The sequence below is a fragment of the Clupea harengus genome, chromosome 1, assembly GCF_900700415.2.
Source record: "Clupea harengus chromosome 1, Ch_v2.0.2, whole genome shotgun sequence".
NCBI classification, from domain to species: Eukaryota; Metazoa; Chordata; class Actinopteri; order Clupeiformes; family Clupeidae; genus Clupea; species Clupea harengus.
In genome coordinates this window covers 11,404,480-11,424,479 of record NC_045152.1, presented here as the reverse complement: position 1 = coordinate 11,424,479, position 20,000 = coordinate 11,404,480, and the positions used below count along the sequence as shown (strand labels likewise).

The 20,000-nt window shown below is 43.4% G+C and overlaps 2 protein-coding genes across 2 annotated transcripts in view; one reads left to right on the top strand and one right to left on the bottom strand.

Moving 5' to 3' along the window:
- The window catches only part of LOC105901292 (corticotropin-releasing factor receptor 1-like), a 30,782-nt gene extending 19,881 nt beyond the window's left edge, over positions 1–10,901 (bottom strand). The window contains exons 1-4 of the mRNA XM_031567610.1: positions 8,994–10,901; positions 6,475–6,562; positions 1,431–1,475; positions 569–688 (exon numbers count right to left, since the gene is read on the bottom strand). Of these exons, the coding sequence (XP_031423470.1) occupies positions 569–688; positions 1,431–1,475; positions 6,475–6,562; positions 8,994–9,068 (328 nt within the window). The 5' untranslated portion in view covers positions 9,069–10,901. The remainder of the gene's footprint in view (positions 1–568; positions 689–1,430; positions 1,476–6,474; positions 6,563–8,993) is intronic.
- A 4,827-nt stretch (positions 10,902–15,728) lies between these two features.
- LOC105901291 (protein FAM171A2) overlaps positions 15,729–20,000 on the top strand; it is a 16,972-nt gene continuing 12,700 nt past the window's right edge. The window contains exons 1-3 of the mRNA XM_031575589.2: positions 15,729–16,023; positions 16,779–17,006; positions 18,329–18,421. Of these exons, the coding sequence (XP_031431449.1) occupies positions 15,879–16,023; positions 16,779–17,006; positions 18,329–18,421 (466 nt within the window). The 5' untranslated portion in view covers positions 15,729–15,878. The remainder of the gene's footprint in view (positions 16,024–16,778; positions 17,007–18,328; positions 18,422–20,000) is intronic.

Here is a 20,000-nt window from a genome sequence, read left to right as displayed (position 1 = left end):
TGTGCCAAGTCCAGGCCTATGGCCACCTTCTCTCTTCGTGAACAGGGCCAGGCCTACCTGCTACCTGCTGACTGACTGACCCAGGTCACCCACCTAACCTACGACTTAAATATCCACATGCTTTTTTAAAAGCTGTTGTTTAATCTAATTTGACTTAAATTAGCCTCCTGGGATTTTTAATTCTCTCTCAGACAGATCCATTCATGTGGTCAGGGTGAAAAACACATCAAGTCCTAAAGAGCCCTTAAATCCCAGGACACCATGCGACATGTCTTAATGTGTACTAAGGAGCCTTTCATTCCCAGGACACCATGCAACATGTCTTAATGTGCTCTAATTTAGAGAATTAACATGATCTGTCGGGATGTGGTAGCCAAGCCCTTAATTATCTCTGGCTCCATCTACAAATCAACTAATTGTTCCCTTTAGAAATTTTGAAAAATCAGGGATTGTTTTGCATAGTGTATGTATGCAAGTAGTGTCAGGATTCTCAGATATAGAAAACTACGTATAATATTGTTCACCTCACAAATCAATCAATCACGGGATGTGAAGTTCTGGAACTTACTTGTCGTGTTGTACCGGACCCCGAGGAAAAATTCCGGACACGGCCGAGACACCATCTGAACCGCTTGACTTCTGGGCCAGCAGGTACCGATCCCATCGATGGAGGTTTTACAGAACATTCCTGCAGGAGGAGCAGGGGTTACAGAACACTTCTCTAGGAGGAGCAGGTGACAGAACACTCCTGCAGGAGGAGCAGGGGTAACAGAACACTCCTGCAGGAGGAGCAGGTGTGACAGAACACACACTAAAAGATTACAGGTGTGTTATCAAATGTATCAAAATGTATCAAGTATAAGACTGCAACTAAACCAACACAAAGTTCAGGCCTGTGAAGCTTGCCTTTCCTTTCAGCTGATGTTAATAAAATTAAGAGCAGATAGTGTCATGCATCAGATGATGAAATAAGAGAGTCTAATATTTTGATACATATATATATATATAGTTATTCACTATATACTATCTACACAGCTGAATGAAAGCAGGGAAATTGAAGTGATTATGGGAAATCCATTTTAAAAGAACGGTTTAGATTACTGTTGGAAAGTGCCAAACTCATCATCTCGATCCTTTCCTTTCAATAACCCTGACATGCTAATGGCTTAAGGCTGTGGCTCATGGTATCTGCAGGTCAAAATGTGATAAAGGAATCCATTTCATTTCAAGTGAATGACAATTTGAAGAACTTCAGAAGCGTGACAGTAAAGTACTGTGACAGTCTTTCACAACCATGAGGAGGATGTTTGTCTCATTCAACATTAGGAAGACAGCCTTGTGGAAAAGCATCACAGTAAATAGAGAATCCATACGGTGCCACAGATAATGAATAAAGGGGGGCTACTGTGAAGAACTAAGGCTTAGTGTACCTGAGACATTGAGGTCCGTCTGGTCCCCGGATGCCAGGGCATACACTGCAATCACACACAAACCAGAGAGAAAAGCATGGATTTTACTCAGGCATTGAAACCCTTGACACTAGAACTGATCACAGATCAGACCACCTCCGATCCAATCTAGAGTCAGTGGCTACCTAGCATACAGGCCAACCCAAAGGAAATTCTCCCAGGGGCCTAGTATTAGGGCTAATTAGACCTCCCAGGGGCCAGTATTAGGGCTTATTAGGGGCCAGTATTAGGGCTAATTAGACCAAACGACCGGAGGAAATATATTTTCCTTAAGCAAATTCCTGTACCATACTGCCTGTCAACATCAATGCCAAGGTCATGAACAATGCCTTCATTCAGCGTCAGCCCCATCATAGATTGGGTCATAATGACGGACAGGTCACATGCTGTACTATATCTACTCCCTTCTATAGCAGGTGACTGTGGAATGCATCTGGCTCAGATGCAGCTCAGATGCGGCTCAGATACGGCAAACCTAGATCTGAAGAGAGGACTCCTACGCCTGACTTTAACTTCCTCACGAGACCTTATGCTTGGCTTTAAAGGGGCCCCGTACAGGAGTACAAACACACAATCTCCACCGAACCCCTACACCTCTCTCTCTCTCTCTCTCTCTCTCTCTTTCTCCACCAAAACCCCTGCACCTCTCTCTCTCTCCACCGAAATCTCTACACCTCTCTCTCTCTCTTTCTCTCCACCGAACCCCTGCACTTCTCTCTCTCTCTCTCTCTTTCTCTCCACTGAACCCCTGCACCTCTCTCTCTCTTTCTCTCCATCGAACCCCTACACCTCTCTCTATCTCTCTCCACTCTCTTAATAGGATTTCTAGTCATAACGTTGACTGATCCCTTATGTGTTGTGTATGTCCTGATATTTTCTAAAAGTAAACATCTGAAGCCCTGTTGCTTTCTCTTCTCTGAATGTCTTATAATGCTGTCATGTGTTCATAATAGCGGAGGGGCAGGATGGGAAGGCTCGCTTTGGGTGCTTACAGCATCTATACACAGTCATAGTCAAGCTCGTACATTCCTAACATGCAGTGAATTCAGAATTCATCTTTGTGTTAATTTATCCGAGAGTCCTACAGAAGGCTTTCTTTGTGTGGAAACTCGTGTTAAAACAGAAATTGTGTTAAAAAAAATCTAAACCTTTTGGATTTAAAAACTAATATTTCGATTCCATTCATACACAATGTTAATCTGAAGGTTCAAAGATTTTTTTTCCATATTCGATCGTTCTGTTTCTCATGTCTAATGAGGGCGTGTACTGTGCTGTGTGTGACATCTTGTCTCTTTACTATCTTTGCTATGATTACAGATTCCTGGCGTTTAACTGGCAATGGCACAGATGGCCTGATTGACTCTTGGCAGGCCTCAGCCCCTGCCAGTGTCCCCTCCGCCAACACAAGTGCCCTCTTCAATTCACCATGTGTCTCTGCTGAAGTTTTATAGCCCAGTTTTTCCATGGGGAAGGGCGGGGGAGGGGGGCAGTCCCCCTCCACACAGAATTAACACCTTTACTGGAACACTGTGTGTGTGTAATGAGACCAGCACTGAGTATTTAAGACCCTCTCTGTGATGTCTGACATTGATCCTGGTCAGACGTTGTTAGCCTAGCAGCTAGCATACCCCTATGCCTTCCTATGATATGCCAGATGCAAGTCATATTTCACACGCGTTTCACATCCATTATCATTGATGTGTGGTAGAACAAACCTCTGCTACATCCACTATTATAGATGTGTGCTAGCACACACCTGTTTCACATACACTATTATACAGTTGCAATCAAAATTATTCAACCCACATTAGGTTTATTGGCAAAATATACAATTTCTCAGCTGTTTGCAATAAACAAATTGCACAAGAATTGTTTAAGTAGTTTAATGAAACTAATATTACAAGGGTTTTATCCAAATTCAACACAAAATGATACTTTTAATGACTTTAATGAATTTACTGCAGTCTCAAAATTATTCAACCCCTTCATGACAAGCATCTTCAGTACTTAGTAGAGCACCCTTTGAAATGATTCAACTCCCTGTATCAAGCACACCTGGTGCAACTAATCAAGGGCTTCATTAGTTCAGGTGTGCTTGAGATAGAACACATAAATACCTGGACTGGCTAGGGGCTTGTTGAGAGTGACGTTTGATTGCATGTTAGAAATATGGAATTGTCCAAAAAGTTCAGAGAAGAGATCATTGCCTTGCACAAACAAGGAAAAGGATACACAAAGATAGCAAAAGCACTGAATGTCCCTAGAGATACAGTTGGAAGCATAGTTCGCAAGTTCAAAGTTGAAGGAACAGTGGCTACACTACCTGGACGTGGCAGAAAGAGGAAGCTATCAGCGGCTGCCACCAGATTCCTGAGGAGGCAAGTGGTCAAAAACCCTCGAGTGACTTCAAAACACCTGCAGCAAGACTTGGTGGCAGCAGGCACTGAGGTTTCAGTTTGCACAGTAAGGCGCATACTAAACACTGAAGGGTTCCATGCCCGGACTCCAAGACGCACACCCCTACTGACCCAAAAGCACAAGAAAAGTCGGCTCCAATATGCTGAAAACCATATAAATAAGCCACCAAAGTTTTGGAATTATGTTCTGTGGAGCGATGAGACAAAACTGGAACTTTTCGGGCCTATGGATCAGCGGTATGTCTGGAGGAAGAAGAATGAACCATATGCTGAAAAGAACACCCTGCCTACAGTGAAGCATGGCGGTGGCTTAGTGATGCTCTGGGGCTGCTTTGCTGCCTCTGGCACTGGAAACCTGCAGCGTGTGGAGGGCACGATGGATTCAGTCAAGTATCAGGAAATCTTAGGAAAAAACGTCATGCCGTCTGTAATGAAGCTGAAGCTTGGGCGTCATTGGACCTTCCAACAGGACAATGGCCCTCATTCTCGAACATTTTCTGAAGTTTCTTCTGAAATGTTTCTTACGGGCTTCGGAAAAACAACGTAAGCAAAAGACATCCGCCAAATTCATGCACGCTTGAAAATGTGGTCCTACGCAGCAGAAGTTTTCTGGGCTGTGCTCCCCGGGAGAGTTTTCTTAAATTGAAAGCGCGTTCTCGTGCTCCTGAATTTGCATACATACACGCCCTGCCAGCTCCTTATAAGGGCACGCAACCGTAGTGACGTGTGCAGTCGGAATCGACCGAATCTACACGAAAGCAACTCGTAAACGAGTCATGTCAAAGCGGAAAGCGATCACCGTTGAGTAAACGCAGATCTAACTTCAACTATATATGTCTATGACTTGAAAGGTGCAGAGATGGACTGTTGCAGGATGTAGATGTGTCCATTCTATTCCACTATAGCTATATCAACGTGATTGAGTTTAGTGCTTATTTATTTATTCACTTACATTTGCAGTGTTCGTGTACATTACATTTAGTCATTTAGCAGACACTTTTGTCCAAAGCGACGTACAAGGGATAGAACAGTCAAGCTACGAGCAATAGAGACCTAGTGTAACAATAAATACTACTTTACATAAGAAATAGAAAAACGAAATAGGAAATAAAAACGAAGTGCAGGAATGTAACTGCTATAAGTGCAAGTTAAGCACTAGTCGAAGTGCCAGTTAGGAAGGGAGGTGCTCTCTGAAGAGTTGGGTCTTCAAAAGCTTCTTAAAGGTAGAGAGGGACGCGCCTGCTCTGGTAGTGCTAGGCAGTTCGTTCCACCAACGTGGAACTACTTGAAAATTCTGGATTGCCGTACTTGCACAGACGGCAGTGCCAAACGACGCTCACTAGACGAGCGCAGCATTCCGGTGTAGTCCTTTTATTTATTTTATGACATCACGGTGCCTCGTAGAATCATGACTATAGGCCTACATGTGAAACGTAATTGTTAATGATACTTTAATCCGAGGATCTGTAGAGTTGATGTGAACGCAATCACCAACAATTTCTCACAAATTCATTAACACGGAGAGTTTTCTTAAATGCGATTCCTCAAAAAACCACAAGATGGCCCACGGGGCCATCTTGTGGTTTTTTAAGGAATCGCATTTGAGAAAACTCTGGCCGAGTTACGACTGCTATTTCGAGTTCGGAAAGTCTTCTGAAGTTCAGAGCAAATCCCAGATGAGAAAACTTTCATGAATGCCAAATGTTGTCCTAAATCCAATTCAGAAGAAATTCCTCTTAAATTCCTCTTAAATTCTTCTTAAGTGCGTTCGAGAATGAGGCCCAATGATTCCAAGCATACCTCAAAGTCCACTAAGGCTTGGTTTCAGAAGAAGAAATGGAAGATTCTAGAGTGGCCGTCACAGTCGCCTGACTTGAACCCCATCTCTGGTGGGATTTGAAGAAGGCGGTTGCAAAACGCACACCAAAGAATATTACTGAACTGGAGGCCATTGCCCATGAGGAATGGGCTAAGATTCCTCAGGAACGCTGTCAGAAGCTGGTGTCTGGCTATGCATGACGTTTACAGCAGGTCATAACAGCAAAAGGGTGCTCTACTAAGTACTGAAGATGCTTGTCATGAAGGGGTTGAATCATTTTGAAACTGCAGTAAATTCATTAAAGTCATTAAAAGTATAATTTTGTGTTGAATTTGGATAAAACCCTTGTAATATTAGTTTCATTAAACTACTTAAACAATTCTTGTGTAATTGGTTTATTGCAAACAGCTGAGAAATTGTATATTTTGCCAATAAACCTAATGTGCAATGGGGGGTTGAATAATTTTGATTGCAACTGTAGATGTGTGCTAGCACACACCTGTTTCACATACGCTATTATAGATGTGTGCTAGCACACACCTGTTTTACATACGCTATTATAGATGTGTGCTAGCACACACCTGTTTCACAAGTTTGCAGATTTGAGCCAGGTTCAGTTCCATAAGAGCCTGTATGGTGTTAAGATGGAGACGAGGCTGGTGTTCCAGAAGAGCCTGTATGGTGTTAAGATGGAAACGGGGCTGTTGCAGAAGCGCCTGTATGGTGTTAAGATGGAGACGAGGCTGGTGTTTGTGCACATGTGACTCACTGGAGATGTTTCCTGATGCCATCATCAGAGTGTCACAGGTGTTCTCTCCAGCTGCACTCCCCACACACACAAACAGCAGCGTAGACACCTGGGGAGGGAGACAGAGAGGAAGGGAGAAAAACGAGAGAGAGAGAGGGAGAGGTAGAGCAAAGGGATTAAGAGAGACAGGGAGAGAGATATTACAATTGTGTATTAAAAACTATTTACAGTTATTAGTTTGACACCAACAGCCTAGAACATAAAAGAAAGCGTAAATAAGCAAGTACATTCAGACCTATGTAATTCAAAAACTATTCATCCATAGTCAGAGGAAAACAAGAGAGAGAGAGAGAGAGGAGAGAGAGAGAGAGGAGAGAGAGACGGGAAGAGAGAGAGAGAGAGAGAGAGACAGGACGTTATGGGTGCCATTTCCTGTAGGTAAAGAAGGAAAGAGACAGCACTTTATCACATCTCGGACGAGTTACTAAGGTTGTGATCAAACCAAGAGAGTGAATATGACCCTCAAAATGTGCGTATACGAGGAAAAACTTGAATCCCACTTTCTGGGGTATGTTTTTATAGGCAACTAGTTTTGCTGTCATCTTCCAATTAATTTGATGGTATATTAGGGTCGTTATCACTAGCCATCCAGGATATGCACTTTGTAGTTCTGGAAAGGTTTTATATACTGTATGTTTCATCAAGATGTGTGATATATATGTACGGTTGTTAAATGTTAATGTTCACATTCACTCCTCCCAGTTTAGCAAACAGAGTTTAGCAAACGGAAAGGTTTTATATACTGTATGTTTCATCAAGATGTGTGACGTATATGTACGGTTGTTAAATGTTAATGTTCACATTCACTCCTCCTAGTTTAGCAAATGGAAAGGTTTTGGTGATGAATGCTGTAGGTGCTGCAGGACTGCCATGACACACAGGCATCCAGCTTACTTCTGGCATACGAGAGATTCCACAACGGCAGTGCTCAGGAACACACACACACACACCGGGGAGAAACAGCTCAGGAACACACCAGGGAGAAACATAGCTTTCAAAAGCACAGTTTAGTCTCAAAGCCTCCTTTAAAGGCATGATGCATGCAAACACAACATGGCGGGTGGGCAAACAGCCCGCACAGTCAAAATGTTAAGACGGCATGGTCATGACAGCTATGCTAACAGTCTGTGAAAAACAGCACAGGTTGACACGTAAGGTGGTTCCTCCGTGAGAGGAAGCACAGCATGTCCATTGGGGCACATATTTCAACTTCCTCCTTCTGATTTACTTGCGATATGACGAAATTACTGATCTGCTTTATAAAGTGTGTTGTGCAATAATATGGGAAAGACCACACTAGGACACACAACCACCTCAAATACATTTCTATTTATCCTAATTTCTACTGAACATGCACAACACCCTTAAGATGTATATAAGGTATTTTTATTTGGAAACAGATCCCCTTCATTTCCCCCTAATGCATTGGTATGTCCTAGCCAAGCACCTAATCATATCTGATGTTAAATACACACGCCAATCTACTGACAGTACCAGCCCCTCAATGATAGTTTCTATTTCAGTCTTGCTTGTTCTTTTGTGGTAAACCATTTATGAATGAATCTACTCTCACCCATAGACAATCCTCCACTCCGCATTGATAGACTAAAACCAGAACATACTCAAAATAATGTTTGTCCCTGTAGAAGAACCCTTTAAAGGTTCTACCTACAGAACCCACTCAGGAGGAGAATATGTATAGTCCTATAGGAGTGCTTGGGACTACCAGCTTTATGACAAAGAACCGTTAAAAATCTGTTTTGGCAGGGAAAGCACTATATTGCGCAAAAAAGGGTTCCTCAGAGTAGGAAATCAGTTTTAATTAGAACCTGTATGGCCTTCTCTCTGAGGACAAGCCAAAGACCTTTTTCATGAGGGAGGCAACCTCACAAACATGTTTTCACTGCAGTAATGCGTAATGGAGGAATCTTCTCTTTTATGGGTGGGTGCAGCCCAGGACCTCTAGCAGTAATTGGGGATGGGTAGGGCTCACCATGTGATTCCCAAAACACAGATGCTAATTAGTGACACATTAATGAGGAACAATCAACCTCATGACCCCACACTAGACACAGGCAAACCACAACAAATACTGATAGAGACAGCGTAGTGCCAGACAGCCTGCAACAATGCAATCATCCTTTAAATTACATTTTACATTTAACATAATGCCTGTTATCTCTGGAGCACTGGGAATGAGAAAATAAAAATATGTATCTGGTAATATCCGAAGACTTCCATTGAGAACATCAAATATTACTGGAATACTAATGACTGGGGGCTTATACAGGAGCCGGAAGAACCACTTACAACATTAAAGCTGTCATTGTGGATTTTTTTCCCATATCAAAACAAATGATAAGATATGTTCACTAAATTCAATAAATATAGATAGATAGATAGATCGATCGATAGATAGATAGATAGATAGAATAAACAAGCTTGAATGACAACGGAGAAATACTTCACTTTTACCTCACCTGCAAGGGGAAAGTATAACGCATTTTCTCGAAGTCTCCCGCGCTTGATTTTACACAATCATGACTGAGTGTCATAATTTTCGCCCCACTACTTTGTAATCTCTGTCAAAATAATCGTCAGGTACTCATCTGAAGTGAACGCCACTTCGAGCCTTCAATCAATGCGTCTCTGACTCGACGCATTCCATGGTCCAACTCGGGCAGTGCTGCTTGTCACAGGACGCGCAGTGAGCCGAGTTAATTAAAGTGACACTAAGGTCCGAGTTATATCCGCAAAAGACTTCCCCTCGTGCCTGCCTTCCAGCTCTGCAGAGAAGGGTAAAAATTCTTCGTTTTATAGTGCCCTTCTTCAAAACATACCGTTTTACACTCTTCAAGTCACATTTCTTCGCAGCTGTACTGCTAAATCCACAAGCCGGTCCTGTTCTGAAATAGAGTAATAGGCGTTGGTGTTCCAGCGCGGAGCAGGGCAAATAGTGTACAAGATGACACTGTGATCCCAAGCACACTTTGTTTTTCAGCAATTAACTCAACTAGTGCATGCGGATTCCTCTGTTCGTGTCTGTTGTATGAACTGCTTTGAGGTGCCCGCTTAAGGACCCGGAAGAATCACAAACATTTCCAGGCAAGAGAATGCCACACCGCTGTCCACAACCTGGATCTGATGGCGCTTGTGGGTGTTTGTCGTGCCCGCAGAGACGACCGACTGTCATCTGCAGTTTATCACCTGCCAAAATAGGATCTCAGTGGTGTGCGATTAACATGTCCTGCGGGAGCATCACGGAAATCTGCCCCTGGCCGGTTGCGTCATGGGAGCCGTGCGCATGGTGCAAACCGCCGCTCCCGAGTGCCCGAGCGCAGTTGTGCCATTTGTCTTGTACAGCCGCGCTCAGAAAAAAAAGATGTGGGGGAAAATAACTGCTAAAGTAGTTAAATAAACCATTTTTGATTACAGCAACTTTACAATCATCTGTGTCAACCCGAGAGGATTTCTTGGCGTTTGCTCGTTATCACTCTAAAGTTTGAAGAAGTCTTGATCTGGACGATGTTGTGTCATAGCTCTTAAATTACCCGTTTCATGCTTGACGCTCGGTGCCCGTGTTTTCCTTTGGTTACGCTTCCTAACGATGTTTGGGACAATATCGTGGCATTTGTTAGGAGTGCATTGGTGCCAGAAAGCTGTCTTCGCCTAGATCACTGCCAGTGCGCGGAACCTGGAACCCGACGCGTCAGATTGTTGAGAAACCATTCCTGGGTGTTGCGTTCCGTGGCGATAATATAGGCTACTGTCAAGGGAGAGCCTGGAATTGACGTGCGCGGAAATGTGCGTGCAGCTTTATCTCCTCATCTCGCCCTGCCGGTATGCCATTCAGCGCACACGCTGTAAATCACCAGCGGGCATGTCACGCAGGTGCCCGCCTGCCACCGCTTGCACGGAGGGGGGCGTTGTTGGGCCCGGAAAGCACTCGGTGACCTGGCCGTCCGCCCTCCTCAAATCTTGTAGCCAATTAGGCTATATCACCATATTCTGCATGGTTTACTCTCAGTTTCTCTGTCTTTCTCTCCCTCTCTCTCTCTCTCTCTCTCTCTCTCTCTCTCTCTATGTCACGTAAATATTAGTGTGTGCACTCAGTTTGTTTCGTGAGCTGGCTCCTTATTCTCTGCGTGTCTCAAGTTTTCACGGTGGACCTTTCTAGCCTCTGCGCCAACTTTGTGAGGGAGAAGAGTCTGTGTACTCAGTCTTAAATGCAAGATTCCCATGGAGCGCAGCTGGAGAAGACATCTGGAGAAAAGACCACCGAGTATCATGTTACAGGCTCCATGTCAACGATCTCACACTCAAAACCTCTCTCTTTTCCCTATCGGCACTATCTATGTATGTATCTATCTATGTATCTATCTATCTATCTGTCTAGCTTAAAACTCCCTCTCTCTCAAACACACACAAACACACAGTCACAAGATACACTCACATTCACATCACCATTGTGTTTTTTACTAAGTAGTGCAGCAGGTTGAGTTTACATGACCCAGCTGCCTGTGGAGTTTGAAATACAAACATTAAAACACATCAAAACAGCTTCACAGGACTATGAATCTGCTGGGACGCCACGTCACTAAGACAGTTGGGATGCCAGCCTGCACAGAGACTGCAAGGGGGACAGCACAGCATAGCATAGCATAACTGAGCAACCACCCCGGTACCCTGGCCACTGGACCTATCTCAGGAGGATGTCCATGTCTCTTGGTAGGGAAGATGTTTAACAGGTGTTTTAAACAGGGTTGGTATAAAGTATTGCTCAGCCACAATTGTTTATTTTTGTGTGTATTAACAGGTGACACTAGCAGTGTTGGGTTAGTCTTTGATGAAAGGAACTTGCGCAAAGGTGTATTCATTAAACATTACACTTTGATTGGTTTTTATTTTCTTCTTTGAATTGACATTCTGCAACCATTGTTAAGTGGTGCTGGATCATGAGTTTGGACTCACAGATTGCCATTGGGATGCTGCTCGCATGAGGTTGTGTTTATAGCCCAGTTTGGGTCCTGACTTCCTGCAGTCTTTTGATCCGCAGCCCTGATGGATGGTGTGCTGGCCTGATTCTGTGCTGATAAATACAGGCGCTGTGCTCGATTGATGGTGTCAGATAAATAATAAGGCCATAAATTTAGCAGCTGACAGAGGAGTTGAAAGGACTTGTGTTTACTGCTGAGATGAAGGTGCCACACAATGCCAGCAGAAGCAATACATAAGACCCAGACATCAAAGGCACGGCTCAGACTTGTGTTCTTGCCCCAAGGCAGCGACAGTAGTACTGTAAACATTATCACTGAATGTTATTGTCGTCCACATTATAGGCCTAATCATCAGCATAAACTATTTGGGTCAAAACATTACACCACTATGACATATGACATTATGTAACATCATCATCATCATCATATAGCTGTTTCCATTGTTGTTGTCATTATGTGTATGTACATCCTATCCTGTGTACATCACCGCCACATCGTCAACATTCATCATGTTCATCATCATCATCATCGTCGTCACTGTCTATCAGTGTTACCATCATCGTCATCATCATCATCATCATCATGATCATCACCATCACCAACCATCCAGGGATGAATCAAATCCAGACTTTGAGACTTTAGTCACTGTGTGTGTGTGTGTGTGTGTGTGTGTGTGTGTGTGTGTGTGTGTGTCTGGCTCGCTGGCTGGCTGGCTGGGTGTGGATGCATGTGTGACTTTAGTCTCGTTCATGAAAATGTTTCCCAAAAAGGCAAGCAGCTGAATGTGTCTGGCCACCTCCTTTCATCTTAATTACCAAATACAGTGTGTGTGTAATTACTGCAGCTGAGGAGATTAAACCTGTCATGCCCACAGGGCTATGTGTGTGTGTGTGTGTGTGTGTGTGTGTGTGTGTGTGTGTGTGTGTGTGTGTGAGTGTGTATGTATAGGGTGTGTGTTTGCACGTGAGTGAGTGTGTATGTATGGGGTGCGTATGTGTGTGAGATTGTGTATGTATGGGGTGCGTATGTGTGTGTGTGTGTGTGTGTGTGTGTATGTATGGGGTGCGTATGTGTGTGTGTGTGTCCCAGATCTGTGCTCAGAAATTCAGCGTGTCATCTTTTACATCATCTGCTGGCTCAGTCCTAGGGATGATAATCGAGAACCGGTTCTTTTTTAGAACCGGTTCCTAGTGAACCGATTGTTTGGAATCGTCAGCCAAATTCTTTAATGGTTCTGCTATCGGTCCTTTGTGGCGTTGCGCATGCGCGAACTTCTTTAATTTCCTCTTTCTTCTTCAGACTGCAGCAAACATGGCAACTAGGCAGAAGCGTTCTAAAGTTTGGCTCTATTTCACACGACAAAAATGACACCTACGCCACTTGTAACCTGTGTAAAAAGTCTATTTCGTCGAAGGGAGGAAATACAACAAATATGAATAAGCATTTGAACACACAGCATGGAATTAAATTACAGGAATGTCATGTCTTCGATGCATGCAGCAGCTCAGCTAATGTCGGCGCTTCATCTCTTTCTGTCAAGGGGAACTCTTCAAAAGTGATCACAACCACTCACTGTGTGAAGCAATTTGCCTTTATTGTGTGTAGTCGATCAAGTTATCTTCTGTCCCTTCGTTTGAAGCATACATTTTAGCTCCGGCATTGGTCTCCCATTATTGATCATTTCACGTTTGGATTGAAAGTCCAGTTTTGAGAAATGTTTGATCGTAACGGTGTTAATTATCGGAGGGCGTGTGTTATCAGCAAACGTTCGCGTTTTCGTGTCAACACATTATTAAACTGAGCATATCGTCTTTTAATCCATTATTAAACTTAGCATATAGCTACGCTAGCTTGGCTATAGAATCTTCCATTTTCAGCCCCCTACATTGAGGCAGAGGTAGTGTTTGCCTCCCCTCTTAATGTGGCTTTATGTCAGCTCAGCAAATTCAGCGATTTTGTTAGTGCCATTTGTTTCATTGTGTAAACCAGCTTTCACTATATAGATAATCTCCATTTCCATTCAATTTAGCTGATGACGTTCAGTCAGACCGGTTCAGAGGCTGGTAGTCTGTCTGGGTCACAGGCTACAGCTAGCACGTCATGTACACCTCTAGCCCATCCTTTCTTCGAGGCAGGGAAAAATAAAATTACCGAGGAGAGGATCAACGAATGTCACCGAGCAGTGACTAAGTTTGTGGTGAAAGGTTTGCACCCTTTTACTACGGTAGATGCCCCAGATTTTCGTTAGGTTAATTTCTAGGAACATGTTTAAATTAAACATAATACATTTTATTGAAGTTATGTAAGTTTTATTTTAAGTTCAAGAGGAATATGTATAAATGTTTTTGGTTATTTCAATTTTTTTTAATGTGTATATACATACTGTATATGGTGTGTGCAGCATTATAGAAAATTATATAAAAGAAAATTAATGTAAATAAACCCGTTTGTGCTCTTTTTTTCACCCCTTGCCCAACAAGAATCGATAAAAGAATCGATAAGGAATCAAATCGATAAGCTGGAATCGATAAGGCATCGGAATCGTTAAAATCTTATCAATTCTCATCCCTACTCAGTCCCTAAATATCCAACTGGGTCACACACAAGCATCCACATCCAGCCAGCCAGCCAGACACACACACACACACACACACACACCTGTGAAAAACATACAGTACCTTCCTATTAGTATTAACATAAAATAACCACAATGCATATGTACTGAAACACCTGCACATATCTCTGTCTCTCACACACACACACACACATGGTACTTGTGCTAGGTATTCCTCTGTAGTACAGCTATGAAGGTCACAAACAAAGGTTTATATTAATGCTATTTCTCTCCTTCTCTTTCACGCTCTCTCTCTCTTGCTCTATCTATCTCCAGGGAGATGGACTGTCCAAATGGGAATGCAACCTGCACTGACCGGTGTGTTCATTTTAGCGTCTTTCAGCATATCTTTTCTTTGCAAAGATCAGGGTCCCGCCATGGAGGTGCCGCCCGCGGTGATGACTGTTAGCCTTTCTAGGGGTTCCCATCCACTTGGGTAGGAGTCTGATCGGTGGTGAGCGCATGATGGGGTTCTGTTATGAAAGCCCTCGGATCACCCTGACCCCTGAAGAAACCCATTAACTGAAGCCTGTGATTTGAGGGTCAAGCACAATTCAATGGGGCATTCAGGCTGCCTTGGCACAGCAGGCTGGATTTGTTTGTTTTCGGGTAATGGGAAGGGTGCATGTCTGTCTGTCTGTCTGTCTGTGTGTGTGTGTGTTTGTGTGTGTGTGTGTGTGTGTGTGGGTGTGGGTGTGTGTGTGCAGCGATGCCCTGACACTGATGCACTCTGGGAAGCAAAGCCCACATGTCCACAAGCGCAGAGGCACCCAGGCCTGATAATTATGCCACCCTTAGTACTAATTACACTATGCACAAACACACACACACACACACACACACACACACACACACACACACACACACACACACACACACACACACACACACACACACACACACACAAAATGCATAAAGAAAAATACAACCACATAGCCACATCCTTACACACATGTGTGTAAGATGTACATAAATACATTTTATGTTTTAAGTTTATGTAAGTTATGCCTATTTTGTAAGGTTACAAGGATGAGCCTCATTCACACATCAAACTCATCTATTATAATAGATTTCATGTTTTATCTCCTCTACCCTTAATCTCCAATCTAAATCAGAGTCTCATGATTAATAATGCTCATTTTGATTTATCATGTGCACAATTCCGTGGAGTCCCAGCTTGTCAGAAAGTATTTTGATTGTGCAGTACAAAATTACACTGCCACACTACCGCGACAGTGACAATTTGTATCTTTGTTACTTCATAAAAGTTTAGAGTCTGTTTATAAGGAGGCGGAAACGTTGGCTGGCAAAGGAAGACTTTCGGTGTAGTTTCAGAGTGGGACACCACCGCCCTCTAGTGGGTATTTGATTGTAAGACCACAGCCAATCGGGGCCATGAAATAGGTCATCACTTCACGTCAACGAGTTATAAAGCTATGCAGCTGGACGCAATAAAACAAACAGTGTCATGTCCATTCGTACATTTCCAGAATCAAGATGCAAACAGATCCGACCTGTAGATTTTGGCTGTGCATTGGACTGGAGTATAGAATCAACAAATTCCTTTTCTTGAGAACGTTATACTCTTCGCCAGCAGAGGGCAGTCTGTCGTTCTCTCCGTGCAGACAATGAGATGTTAAGCAGAATTGAAAGGCAACAGCATCCAAGGCAGAGGGCGTCGGAGACGAGAAGATGCGGGTCGCCAATAGCAACAACCATCTCTGAAAAAAAAGGAAAGGAAAAAAAAAACATGGATGATACGTTATGGAAGGCAGCCTGAATATAGGGATGTAGCATACAGGATGACACCGCCTTGCAGCTGTCGTTTTCTCGCCTTTCTTTTGTGTTTCTACGTGCGGGGAATATCCAGTAAATCCATCGCCGAACATGGACCACTGGGTGAGTGCGGGTGGAGAGATACTAGGATAGGTGTGACTGGGAGTGGTGGCTATGATTGTTCCTCTTAGAGAATCGATGGCAGATTCATTATTGATTTCACAACGTTATATGTCCACTTTCTTTCGCCGTACACATAAATCCTTTGCCTGCTCACACTTTGCTTTGCTAAGTGGTTTTAATTTCACCACAAAGGATCATGGACTTCACTGTGTAGCCTACGTGGTCAAAATCGAAGGCATTGTCTGTTGATCTCATTCTTTGATGCGATAAAGGTGTAGCCTATTCATCTCATGTCCTGAGCTATTCGCTAAATTGGACAATATTGACATTTACATTGCGTGTTGTTTTATTATCTGTATCAAATATTGAAACCCAGCGGTGATGACATGCGCATAAAAATGATTAAGCATTTAACATATATGTCAAATTGTAGGCCACCAAGGGATTCCTCCGTGTAATTCCCACGCCCAGCCAGTCATCTCCTTAAGCTGATTTCGGTTGATAGCTTTGTGTGTTTGTCTACTCAAACACACAACACGAGGTGCATGCCCCCTCCACCTCATCGAGCCGTGGCGCAGACTGTGCACAATGCGTGAAAAACGCTACAAGAATTAGCGCAGCTCCGATAGTCAATAGTCTACAGGAGCCGAGAGCCAGACGAGAAACCTGAATTGCAAAAATGAAACTGACCCTCGACCTTGTTTCCGACATGTTTTTCACAGCTTGTTTTTCTCTCACGTCTGTTGTGTCTGCAGAGGTGCAGGTCAGAGTTCAAGTGTTTGACAGCAGTGACCTCTCGCCCATGTCGCACGCACTGGTCGAGGTGCACGGCAACCAGAGCGTCCTGGCTTCCAGCGAGGCAGGAAGTGATGGCATGCTCGTGGTCAACTTCCTTTACCGGCCGGGCACCCTGGTGATCATTTCGGCTTCCAAACGGGATTACATCACCAACTCCGTACCCTGGCACGCCAAACGCATCCCCTGTGAGTGAACAGTTGCCATGCAGATGCTACCCACACTGAGGCTAGGCTATGCTAGGCTAGGAGAGGGCAGGTCCATCAAAAACCCAGCTCACTATAAACGACTCAAGGGGCAGACAGTGTGATACATGTGTGTTGATGTGGATTGGAGATTTAGGGAGACAGAGTGATGTGTAGGCTACAGACACTGATATGGATTGGAGATTTAGGGGAGATGAGATAAAACATGATGAAAAACAGATGAGTTTGATCAGTGGATGAGTCTCAACCTCGTAACCTTACAAAATAGACAAAGCTTACATAAACCTAAATAAAATGTAAATAAAATGTGTTGATGTATATCTTACACACACGCATGCATGTGTGTCAGCATGTGGGTATTTTTCTTGATGCATTTGTGTGTGTGTGTGTGCATAGTGTTTTTAGGGTAGTGGCTTTATTCACTAAGGGTGGCATAATTATCAGGCCTGGGTGCCTCTGCGCTTGAGGACATGTGTGCTTTGCTTCCCAGAGTGCATCAGTGCCAGGGCATCTCTGCACACTCACACACATGCGTACACACACACACACACACACACACACACACACTCACATACACACAAATGCATACACACACACACACACACACACACACACACATATGCATACACACAGACAGAAACTCACAAATACTGCTCCTCCCTGCAGTGCCACAAACACATATTTAAGCACGCACACACATATTACATAACAGAGCTAACATGACAAAGATCTGAAACATTTATGTGAGAGCCTGTTTGCCCTCAGGCTCTCTGGGCTCAGCTCATCAGCACACTAGCCTGGCAGGATCCTCAGAGATGAATCATGTGTAGTGGGGGGTCACATCCAACACACAGACTACTGTTTGCACAAAGATGAATCATGTGTAGTGGGGGCCCACATCCAGCACACAGACTACTGTTTGCACAGGGATAAATCATGTGTAGTGAGGGTCACATCCAACGACATACTACTGTTTGCACAGAGATGAATCATGTGTAGTGAGGGTCACATCCAACGACATACTACTGTTTGCACAGAGATGAATCATGTGTAGTGAGGGTCACATCCAACACACAGACTACTGTTTGCACAGAGATGAATCATGTGTAGTGTAGGCTCACCCTAATTTTTATTCCTCCTGTCTCCATTATTTGTCTACGTCTGTCTGTCTCTTTCCACCTCTCTTTCTGTCTATCGTTTCTCTATATCTCTGTCTTTTCTCCCGTCCTTTTTATTTCTCTTTGTCTCCCTTCCTCTATGGCTGCTTCTCTCTCTCTCTCCCTCTCTCTCTCTTTCTCTTTCAGTGTATGCATCTGTCAGTCTGTACCTGCTTGCTGAGAGGCCAGGCACCCTAATCCTCTACGATGACATCATCCAGGTGTTTCGTGGATCCCCAGGTAAGCTGCCAGATGAACATATACATATAACGACTGCGTTACGCAGTTGTTTCGACGGACTCGTGAACCTTTTATAGTTCTCAGTCGGTTGGTGGGTGTTGCAAAGCAAGACCCGAAGACCAGGCAATCAAATTGCGATGCTGAAAAAAAATAAGGTGGCGGACCAAACTCCGTATATTGTCGTATTTGTACATAAAAGTTAACAAACTTAAATAAAAAGTAAAAATAAAAATAAAAAATAAATAATAATAATTAAGTTAAAATAATTAAGTAAAGTTATATTCCATAAGATATACATATAAAAGATAAAGTAATGGACAGTGAGAAAGAGGGGGAAACCCTGTGAGTTCAGGCCTATACTGGTGATATGGCCTGTTCTATGAGTTCAGGCCTATAGTTACTGGTGATATGGCCTGTTCTCGGAAGATGTGGCAGGACTGTACATATTCTGAGACTAAGATGGTACATGTATCTATTTCCCCTTTCTCCCTAACTCCCATCTCCTATTCACTTTCTCTTTTCCTCCCACTCTCTCTCTCTCTCTCTCTCTCTCTCTCTCTCTCTCTCTCTCTCTCTCTTCCTAACTCCCATCTCCCATTCACACCCTTCTGTTTCTGTTGAACTTTCAGTTCATCCTCATGACAGATACATTTACAACCGCTGTCTCCATAGCAACAGATCCACAGAAATATAGCAAACCCATTTTACTAACAGCCTCTGGGAGGAAAACATGTACGCTCATGAGAACTATTATGCTTTAAACCAGGAGGACTATAAAGCTTTATAATGCTTTAAACAATGAGGATTATAATGCTTTAAACCATGAGGCCTATAATGCTTTAAACCAGGGGTTTTCAACTGGTTTTGTCCCAGGGACCACCATTCTGACTACAAAGTAATCTGCGGCCCACTGATGTGCCTGCGTGTGCGTGTTTGTAACAGCCGACAAAACCGTTTTGTCCGCCACGCCCCCTCCCCCTTCACGAATATTCTGCCTATAACACGTAAATATGTGAAATTATCAGGGTAGATCACTAACCGCCGCCGCCACGCCCCCACCCCTGCACAGATATTTCACCTGTAGCACTTGTCAGTGTAATTTCTTTGCTGAATATGGGTCTACATCGGTATTTTTCAGTTAATGCGACTTGGCTATTCAGACTATTTAGATTGACATATTTTTCTTATTTTAGATATTTTTCACGATATTCAAGAGTAATCTGGAAATGTGTTGAAATATCAAAGCCAATTTATACAAATAAAAAAATTCAATGGTGAACTGATCAACATAGGCTCATGTCGCGGAGCCCCTGCAATGCTGTCGCGGACCACCAGGGGGCCGCGGACCCCCGGTTGAAAACCCCTGCTTTAAACCATGAGGCCTATAATGCTTTAAACCATGAGGCCTATAATGCTTTATACCATGAGGACTATAATGCTTTATACCATGAGGTCTATAATGGTTCATAATGCTTTATACCATGAGGTCTATAATGGTTTATAATGCTTTAAATCATGAGGGCTATAATGCTTTATAATGCTTTAAATCACAAGGACTATAATGGTTTAAACCATGAGG